General features: G+C 40.5%; 1 protein-coding gene across 1 annotated transcript in view; it reads right to left on the reverse strand.

The window, feature by feature from the left end:
- Positions 1–10,395, reverse strand: part of IPO9 (importin 9) — a 51,480-nt gene extending 41,085 nt beyond the window's left edge. The window contains exon 1 of the mRNA XM_003792277.3: positions 10,199–10,395. Coding sequence (XP_003792325.1) covers positions 10,199–10,361 — 163 coding nt within the window. The 5' untranslated portion in view covers positions 10,362–10,395. The remainder of the gene's footprint in view (positions 1–10,198) is intronic.
- Between the last annotated feature and the right edge of the window lie 366 nt (positions 10,396–10,761).

Below are 10,761 nucleotides of genomic sequence, written 5' to 3' on the forward strand. Positions count from 1 at the left end.
ATTGTTGTTTGGTGGGCCTGGGCTGGATTCGAACCCGCCACCTTAGGTGTATGTGGCTGGCACCTTAGCCACTTGAGCCACAGGCGCTGAGCCTATTTTTTTTTTTTATTTTTAGTAGAGACTGGGTCTTGGTGTTGCTCCTGACTTAAATTGATCCTCTTGGACCTCCCAGAATGCTAGGATTATAGGTGTGAGCCACCATACCTGGCAACCCTAGTGATTTGAGATACTACCTCTATCTATACTAAATTTCCATAAACATGTGTTTATTTCTAGACTTTCTATTCTATTCCACAGTTCTAGTTTTCTATTTATGAGCAGTGCCACACTGCTTGTTTTAATACACATAAGATACATTTATAAAATATTTAAATGTCTGGCAGAACTAGGCCCTCTCATAGTTTTCTTTCTTCTTTTTTTTTTTTTCATCAGATTGTTTGTTGCAGCTCAATTCATAATTGCAAATCATGGAAGAAGCCCAAGTGCCCTTGAATGGATTAGTAAATTGTAGTATATGTATATCATGGAATATTAGGCAGCCTCAAAAATGATGGAGACTTTATCTCTTTTATGTTTGCATGGATGGAGCTGGAAAATATTCTTCTTAGTAAAGTATCTCAAGAATGGAGGAAAAAGTATCCTCAGTACTATTACAAAACCAATTTATAATCACCCACACTTTCATATGAAAGACACCCTCTCATGGTTTTCCTTTATCAGTGTTTTTATTTTTTTTGGAGACAGAGTCTTACTTTATCACCATTGGTAGGTGCTATAGCATCATAGCTCACAGCAACCTCAAAGTTTTGGGCTCAAGTGATTCTCTTACCTCAGCCTCCCAAGCAGCTAGGACTATAGGCACCTGACACAAAGCCTGGCTATTTTTTTTTTTTTTTAGATATAGGTCTGGCTCTTGCTCAGGCTGGTCTCAAACTTCTGAACTCAAGTAATCCACCTCCCTCAGCCTCCCAGAGTGCTAGGATTACAGGTGCAGTATTTTTGAAGCTATTCTTCCAAGCCTGTTTTTCTATATGAACTTTTGATTCAACTTGTCTAGCTCATCTAGAATGTTAAGTTTTCTGCCATTTGTTCACATATAATTTTAAGTCTTTCAGGAAGTTAAAGTTTCTCTAATAGGCGTTTATATATTTCCTGTTAACTTTATTCCTAAGTAATTAATCTTTTTTATTTCTACTGTAAATTTTTTGTTTGTTTGTTTTTTTGAGATAGAGTCTCACTCTGTCACCCTTGGTAGAGTGACATAACAGCTCACAGCAACCTCAAACTCTTGGGCTCAAGTGATCCTCTTGCCTCAGTCTCCCAAGCATCTGGGACTATAAGTGCCTGCCACAATGCCCAACTAGTTTTCCTAGTTTTAGTAAAGATGAGGTCTTCCTCTTGTTCAGGCTGGTCTTGAACTCCTAAACTCAAGCAATGCTCTCTCCTCAGCCTCCTAAAGTACTAGGATTACAGATGTGAGGTACCAAGCCCAGCAGTATTTTTTTTAATTATTACATCTTTTAACCCTTTATTATTTGTGTATATGAAAGTTATTTTTTGTATTTTACATCCTGCTATTTTATTGAATTCTTAGTTTTTTGTTTTTTTCCCTTAAGACAGGAATATCAATCTATTGCCCCAGGGTAGACTGCAGTGCCATCAGTCTACCTCACAGCAACTTCAAACTCTTAGATTCAAGTGATCCTCCTGCCTCAGTCTCCCTCCCGAGTAGCTGGGAGTATAGGCACCTGCCATAATGCCTGGGTGATTTTTCTATTTTTAGTAGAGTCTCTCACTCTTGCTCAGGTCAGTCTCAAATTCCTGACCTCAAGCGATCCTCTCTTATCTGCCTCCTAGAGTGCTAGGTTTATAGGTGTGAGCCACCCCATCCAGCCCTGAATTCTTAGATTCTTAACTCATGCTTTCTATGCCTTTATTTAATGTTGTGGTTTCTGACATATTTCTGTGGTGTCCATCACTTCACTTAAGGAAAGGGAGATTTCCTGGTATGACTACTGCAAAAGCAGCCACATTCTCTTTAAAACATTTATTAAATGATTAAATCACAAGTAAACACTCAAAAACCTGCAGAATTACCCTTACAGATATTGCAATCCATTCTAATTCCTAGGATTAGCTTGGCTAGTTCAGACTCTGATTAAGTCTATAAAACCTATTTATAGTGAATAAATGTCTACAACCCAAAGATGTAGGAGCCAATTTTCAAAACTGACTCTAAAACACAAGTAGTCATATGTAATTTAGAAAGACCTCTTGGATACCAATGACAAGTTTAATGAAAATTTTAAAAAACACTCTAAAATGTATATGTGAAATCCATTTAAAGAAAGATAAAGAAGAAAAAGCACTAGTAAGGGCATCCACACTTCTACTTCAGATACTTAGTGTGATAATAGAAACTAACTTCATACCTCAAGTCTGCTTAGAACGTCTCTGTTCACCCAGGTTTGGCCTCCCTGGACACAGTGAACCAATTCTGGTGTGCCTTATATGACTTCCTTCAGAATGACCGACAGGCATTTTCATAAATTATCTGGGACATACAGGATTTTCCTTTAAGGCACTACTGAAATAATTTTTGCATGGGCCACTATGATGTGGGTTTTTAATGTTCCTGGCAAGAGCACAATTTTTAGATTATCACCATAGGAACCATCTAAAACAAAATCAAAATGAACAAAATCTTCAATCATACAGTGTGAAAAAGATACTGAAGAATAAAATAAGACTTTCTGAGAAGGGGTTGAAACTTGAGTTGTGACTATAAAACTTAAATCTCAACAACTATTCTTCCAATGAAAACACAAAAACTCTGACAGATGTAGAGTAATACTGAGGTTCACAGCACACAGAAGGGAGAAGGAACCACACATTTTCCATTAGTACACACTGGTACCAATCAAAAGAGTCATTAGAGTATAAAGACCAGGCAACCTTTACATATTGTCACAGTTGGGGGGGGCAGCATTTCTTATCAACCAGTAAATGCTCTTCAGAGAAAAACTTAGCATGAATATATTTTTTCCATATCTGTGCCAGGATAAGGTAGCACTCTGGTGATGGCCACAATATCTAGGAGGTCTTCGCTTTAACATAATCATAAATTAATTGTGTCTGGTAACCAATAAAATATCACACCCCAAATTCCACTAACTACCTTGTTTCACACATCCCTGAGATTATAAAGGATGACAAGAATAAGAGATCATGAGAAGATTAAGACCCATGTGGGGGCCAGAACCTAAGTCAACCAGGGATGTATAACTACAAGTATTTTAAGAATGATTTCCTCTAAAAGTTTATTTCCTTCATATATGAAGAGCAGCTTGAAAGTATGAGTAACATGTAAGGCTCAAAATCTTTAATGAGAAAGGACATTTTCAAAGAATACCCTCACTGTTAACTAAAGACAAATTTTAAAATAGAATGAAAAGAAAAGATTTTCTTCTCTACAGCCTCCCAGAGTTTCAAAGATGATGACCACATAATCAACTCTAGTTCAGAAACCTCAAAAATTCAAAGAACTCATCTGCCTTAGGTTATAGGGATATATAAGAGGGAAAACAAAACTTACTATTTTATTTAACCCAATTTATTCTGTCTGGACCACTTACCCATTGGAAATACAAGGACATAAGTCACTATAAAACAGAGCCATACCCACAAAACTTTAGTTTACTTAAAAGTTATATGAAGAACTCTTTCCAAGGAGTGATAGTGCTATGGTATTGATGGTTAACTCTATATGTGTTGTGTTGAAGAATTTCTAGTTTTATTAATTGGTGTCTTTAACATAATTTCGATAGAAAATATTAGACATAATAGCTGAATAATTTACTTTGGGTCGATTAAAGCAGGAAAAATACAAGTGACACAGACATATATAATTCGTTTATTTTGTTTTGCTTAGAAAGGACTTAAGATTAAACTAAAATTCAATCTATAAAGTTAAGCTAAAGGGGAACATTGCCAAGAGGGCTATATGAACTTAGCTTTCTAAAGTTATTTTGTTAGAAAATTTAATTTCTCTAGTTCCTTTTCTCAAGGTGAGATAGATTCATTTTGTGAATCTGGTTTTCACCTTGACTCTAGGTTCTTAATTATACCTTTACTCCAATATACAATGGTAACCTGACTTCCTTTCTAAGAAATCCTTTGCCCTCTTTTATTCTCTAGACTTGTTTAATCTATTGCTCCCCTCCCTTATTATCTTTGTTCCTCTTTCTTTCCTTTCTCCCCATCTGGCAAAAACATTATCTATCTAAAACTCAGCTTAAAAGGGAAAATCCAGAGGAAAGCATAGAGGATAAAGAATCCATTAAGAAATACAGGGCTGAGTATGGTAGCTCATATCCATAATCCTAGCACTTTGGCTTACTTGAGGCCAGGAGTACAAGACCAGCCTGGGCAATAGGGAGATCCTATCTCTACAAACAATAAAAAAAGATTAGCCAGGCATGGTGGCACACACCTGTAGTCCAAAGCTACTTGAGAGGCTGAGGCAGAAAGATCCTTTAAGCCTAGGAGTTGAGGGGTTGCAGTGAGCTATGACAACACAATTGCACTCTAGCTGGGGCAACAGAGTTTCTGCCCTTTCTCTCTCTACCCCATACCAAAAAAAAAAAAAGAAGAAGAAGAAGAAAAGAAAAGAAATACATGCTACTGGTCTGAAGGGTCTACTAGAGACATAAGACTTGGCAGTGCTTTGACAGACAACTAATAAGCAGGAAGAACTGTGAACAATGATTATTTGGAGGGCAGAATTTCAAGTAGAGCTCTGGAGTAGCCCCTATTTCTTATGGGAGTGGGTAAACACCACAAAACCACAGCTGAGAGGAAAAAGAAACTCCACCACTGGCCTTTTTCCGAGCGTGGCCGCCTTCTGCTCGGCTCAGTGCCCGCCACATGCCCAGGAGTGCGTCTGGATCCTTGAGGGGCGCCCTTCGCAGGTGGACAGTGTTTACGCTATACTGCAAAAGAGCCAGAAAAGTGCCCATGAGAACCAGAAAGCAAACTTCTAGCCAGCAGGATCATTTCTCTAGGCATCTAAGATGGGGAAATCAACACAGATATCTGGGCAGCATCTGAATGCTAGGAAAGGTGAGGGATAATATATTCCCCCCCTCCCCAGTTCAACATAATAGTGATAGAGGGAAAGAAAAATGTATTCTCTTTGACATATCAGCTGGGAACAAGGCAAGACCAAATGATGGGGAAAATATCTTCATTTCTAACAAGTTAAAAAGAAAAAACTAAAAGAAGAATATGACCTAGTGTCTATATCTAGTTATATAAGAAAGTCTGTGCTATGCTGGAGAATTAAAGCTTTTGAATGAAAGCAACTCATTCCACCATTTGGGTGATGCTATTCTTAGAGGAACGTAAGAAAAATGAAGAAAAGGAAGGAAAGAATTTCATTCGTAAGATATGAAAAAGTAAAGCATAAATACACCAAAAATAAAGAGCTGATATTTCAAAAGATGATCATTCTCATGATTTTACTAGAAGTCAGACAAAAAGAGTTGACAAGGCTGAATAGAGAATATCAGATTTTGACAAAAAAGATATTTGGCAGTTCACAACCTTTTTAGTCTTTTTAATTACTATGTTTATAAAATGCTTGATACAACCCTGTCTATTAAATTAAATGGATTCAGACAAATGCTCTAACAAATCAAAAAGCTTTATTTTTACCCTTCTTTGGTACAACTAACTTCCTGCTAACTGTTGATCAACCTCAAAATCTCAATTCTCCAAAGAAAAATGAAGGGCTTAAAAATTACCTGCTAAGTACTGTATGGCATAGGAATGTCCAAACTTTCAAGCAATGTTCTATTCAATTCAGGATGGGAATGAGTGCTATCTGAAGAAGGTGGTTACCAGAACCATTTTTTCTAATTAAATAGACTTTAAATATTCTGAAGTTTCATGGGCTTTCCCTGATTCCAATTGTCTATAAGAAATGGCAAACACAGAGGCTCAAGGAAATCATTCCAGGATAACCAAGCTGATGAAGCAACCTATCTGGATCCTTTTCATTTTGACACACTATGTAAGTCTGGTGGATCTCTCAGCTTCACACACTTGCTTGGTTTAAGAGAAGGGGTGCACATTCTTTAGACAATAAGATAATTAATTACAGGCAAGTTATGTCTCAGAAAATATTAGTTGGCTTACTAAATGATCAGGATGTACTTTAAGCTCCAGTAACTTCTGTTTTCTAAGATAATTGCTTCTTAAAATCTCATCTATGACTCGGCGCCCGTAGCACAGTGGTTACGGCACCAGCCAAATGCACCGAGGCTGGTGGGTTCGAGCTCACCCAGGCCAGCTAAACAACAATGACAACTGTAATAAGAAAATATCTGGGCATTGTAGCAGGTGCCTGTAGTCCCAGCTACTTGGGAGGCTAAGACAAGAGAATCACTTAAGCCCAAGAGTTGGAGGTTGCTGTGAATTGTGATGCCACAGCACTCTACCAAGGGTGACACAGTGAGACTCTCTCCAAAAAAAAGAAAAATCTCATCTATGGTACAATTTCATCAGATATCAACCACTCTTGTTTGTCCTTTTTTTAATCAGGGAGTTGACTACTACTGACCTATGTCTTTTCCCCACCAATTAGAGGTTCTTGCACTTAATATTCAAGACTAGTGGTCATTACTTAGCACCCAAGGAAGATGACATATCATTCTGGTAACAGGAACAGACCAGTTAATCTTAAGGATCAGGCAGGACCAGTCACCTATGTGAGGCAATAAATGGCTCACAAAGACAGTGTGGTTATTTCAAAGGACAAAGGAACTAGAGCTGGTTGTCATCTGATCTTACGTGTCCAAAAAAAGATCAAAAGATTACTAGAAACAAATAATAGACACAAGTCCTCTCATTAACTTCAAATTTTAAGGAATACTGTTTCCTAGAACCAGAAAGCAAGGTTTATTCTGCTAGGATAAAACTAAAATGTGAAGTAACTCCAAAGAAGTGGAAAGTAATTTGTTCATTCATTAGCAGGAATCACCCCTTACCTTGGTCTGCAGAGCTTTCTTTTGAATTTTTTTCTTTCTCCTCTTTATTTTTTTTTTTTTTAAGAGACAGAGTCTCACTTTGTCACCCCGATAGAGTGCCTTAGCATCACAGCTCATAGCAACCTCCAGCTCTTGGGCTTAGGTGAGTCTCTTGCCTTAGCCTCCTGAGTAGCCTCCCTACAGGCACCTGCCACAACAACCAGCTATTTTTTGTTGCAGTTTGGCTGGGGCCTGGTTTGAACCCACCAACCTCGGTATACAGAGCCGGCACCCTACTCACTGAGCCACAGGCACCGCCCTATATTCATAGCTTTCTAATAGCAGAAGTAATACCCTGCCAGTTTCATCAGGTCAGATAGTTAGCTAAACCCTAGCTGGGAAGCCAGGTGCATATTTCCACGTAAAGAAGGGCTATGGCTGGTAGAGAGAAACAATTAGACTACGTCAGAAAACATCTGAGAGATTCAGACAGACTATTAAATGGGAAGCATTCTGGACCCAATGGCAAAAACAACTTGTTAAAGGTCACAAAAGGAGAAAAAGAGAGAAGGATACTGTATCTGAGGAATGGACCACCATCCTCCACCTAAAAATAGGTACAGAAGGGACTAAATCACTATAGTTTTTTTGATAAGCATACAGAGCCAGACTATTTTAAAGACACGAACAAACTCGAAAGGGTCCAAAGCACTGCACTCAACTCCAGGGACTTGATCCAGTCCTGCAGCCACATTCTAAACCCGAGTCATAAGCCTTACAACTAGACCACCAATATCAGGTCATTGCATCAATGCCTTTCCATTATTCTCACAGCACACCTGATAGCACAATACCAGTAAGTTCTGGGGACAGAGGGAATAAAGGAGAGTTGATCTACTTCTCACCAGTGCCAAGATCAAAATTCTGTACTTCTGAAATTTAAATTTTCACTTCAAGACCCCCCAAAATGAAGAAAGTAAAAGACCAGAGCTTCAGAAAGACCATAGAAGTTTATAACTGACTTTGCCTAGATGAGACTATAGCATTTGGCTAAGTTGAAGAGATCAGAGCTGTAAGTGGAGCTGTTATGACAGTTTATACATGGCCAAAGGTTCCCCTTTCTTTTTTATTTTTCTCTAGTAAAGCATATTGTGGGTTCACCTTTCATAGAAAGGTGCCATACATGTATTTGAGGCACCAGGGACACTAGGAATCATTCAGGAAAGGTTTAATTAGGATCAATATGCATCAGTAGCAACTTAAATGTGATGAGAGTCCTTGCTTTGTCACTCTTCCTCATACCCAAGAACAGACACATTAATGTGAATAAAGGCATTTTACCTAGGGCCTATAAAAACTAGTTATGCATGGTTTTCAAACAACTTTCTCTTATCTAGTGGTTGCACCTCTTGTAGGATCTGATATTTTATAAAACAATGACAATTACAACTCGTCCTTAAAGCCAGGCATGGTGTTTCACCTCTGTAATTCTAGCACTCTGGGTTGGAGACCAGCCTGAGCAAGAGGGAGACCTTTTTTCTACTAAAAATAGAGAAATTAGCTGAGCATTGTGGCAGGTACCTGTAGTCCCATTACTCAGGAAGCTAAGGCAGGAGGATCACTTGAACCCAGGAGTTTGAGGCTGCTGTGAGCTAGGACACCGAGGCCCTGGAACCCTACCCTGGAGCAACAGAGTAAGACTCTAAAACAAACAAACAAACAAACAAAAAACCCCCAAAAGACCAAAACACAATGGTCCTTAACCTGTAAGATTCCAAACTGCAACATATTTCCAAGAGAAGGAAATTTGTTTTCAACAGTTCTTTTATATTATGAGAGAAAATAAAACTAAATTTAAGGGGGAGTTTAAACATTTGTTTTTCAATAAAAGTAAGTTTAAGGCTCAGCGCCTATGGCTCAAGTGGCTAAGGCGCCAGCCACATAAACCTAAGGTGGCGGGTTCAAATCCAGCCTGGGCCCGCCAAACAACGACCGCTGCAACCAAAAAATAGCTGGGTGTTGTGGCTGGCACCTGTGGTCCTAGCTACTTGGAAGGCTGAGGCAGGAGACTCGCTTGAGCCCAGCAGTTGGAGGTTGCTGTGAGCTGTGATGCCATGCCACTCTACCCAGGGGGACAGCTTGAGGCTCTGTCTCAAAAAAAAAAAAAAAAAAAAGTAAGTTTAATAGGAGAGTTAACTCAAGGTTTTGGGTGTGAGTGCTCAGATTACGGACAATTTCCCATAACTCTGAAGAAATCTTTCAGTAGTGTGGAAATATTCTGCTGAGTTGGGGGATCCTAAGGATTTGAAGTCAGTGAAGCTCCTACCAGATATACTTCTTACAAAAAGACCAAGAAGATGTTCCCTTCTATTGCCTCAGAATTAAGTTGTGACTATACTGGTTACGGGGAAAGGCTCACTCAGATGGAAAAGGACAGAAAATCTCAGATCAATAGTTTACTTTCCTCACCACCACTTTAAAGCACACAGTAAAGAGGATGTGGACAAAGAATCAAAAGCAAAGGATGATCAGTTCCTCTACATAGAAACGCACAAAGGCATTTAATAAGTACAATTTATTTTGAAAATAAATGTTGAGTTTGGTCAGAAAGGTGAAGGAGCTGCATAAGTATTTAACTTAATTCTGGGAAACCATTAAGAGTACAAACAACTGGCTAGGTTTATAACTAAGAGGTAGAAACTTGTGTGATGACAGCTACTAAGCTCTGATAGCTGCTTTCCCAAGACTCTACCCTCTCCCCACTTCTACTAACAGCTTCTCCTACCCTTATGCTAGTATAAGTAAGCTGCTGAAGAGAACATCAAAAGACCCTGGTCCTAAAGTCAAAAAATATTTCCCAGACCGCGCGACTTCCTCCGAAAGCACCAAGTCTAGCTCCATCGCTGTCCGCTGCAGATCCCAGGCTCCATCTATCTTTTCAAGTCTCCACCCTCCCCTTCGCCCCTGAGGCTCCACCTCCCCCGACCCTCTCCTTCAGGCGCACCTCCCCTCGGGACTTGCGCAGCGACATCAACCTCTCGCTTCCTACTCCACTCTTCCGCGCCCACATCTCCAACTGGCTCAGGCTCCCCTTGTACCCTGGCGGTCCGGAGCTGTGGTCAGCGGATTGTGCCGCTGAGCCATCCTCGTGACGGTCCCGCCTCACTCACCCTCTGTCACCTCCAGCACCTTAATCTGTTCTTCGGCAGCCGCCCGCACCTCCTGCACCGGGGACAGGATCCCGGTGAGCGTATCCACTAATGCTTCTTTCAATCCTTGTGCCACTGGACCCGGCAGCCCAGAGGCCGCACCAGCCGCCGCCGCTGCCGCCATCTTTTCTCCCCTCAGCCCGCCAGCCCCACGGCCGGGACCCGCCACCGAATGACGGCTCCCGCGCGCGGCCAATCCACGAAGCCGCGCGTGCGCACAGAAGCGAGCGGGAGCGGGCCGAGGGCGGGGAATGTGTCTAAGCCTCCATCGACAGCGCCACCTGTCGTCTGAACGAAAACTGCTCTTTTCTCGGCAGGGATCTCTGTCTTTTTTTGTTCTTAGAGACAAGGTCTTGTTCCGTCGCCCTGGCTAGGGTGGAATGGCGTCATCATAACTTACCGCAATCACCAAATTCTGGGTTTAAGCGATCCTCTTGCCTCAGCGGTCGGAGTAGTTGGGACTATCGGCGCCTGCCACCATGCCCGCCTAATTTTCTAGTTTTTGTAAAGACGGGGTCTCGCTA

The sequence above is a fragment of the Otolemur garnettii genome, unplaced genomic scaffold, assembly GCF_000181295.1.
Source record: "Otolemur garnettii isolate 467f Iridium unplaced genomic scaffold, OtoGar3 scaffold00055, whole genome shotgun sequence".
Classification (NCBI taxonomy): Eukaryota; Metazoa; Chordata; class Mammalia; order Primates; family Galagidae; genus Otolemur; species Otolemur garnettii.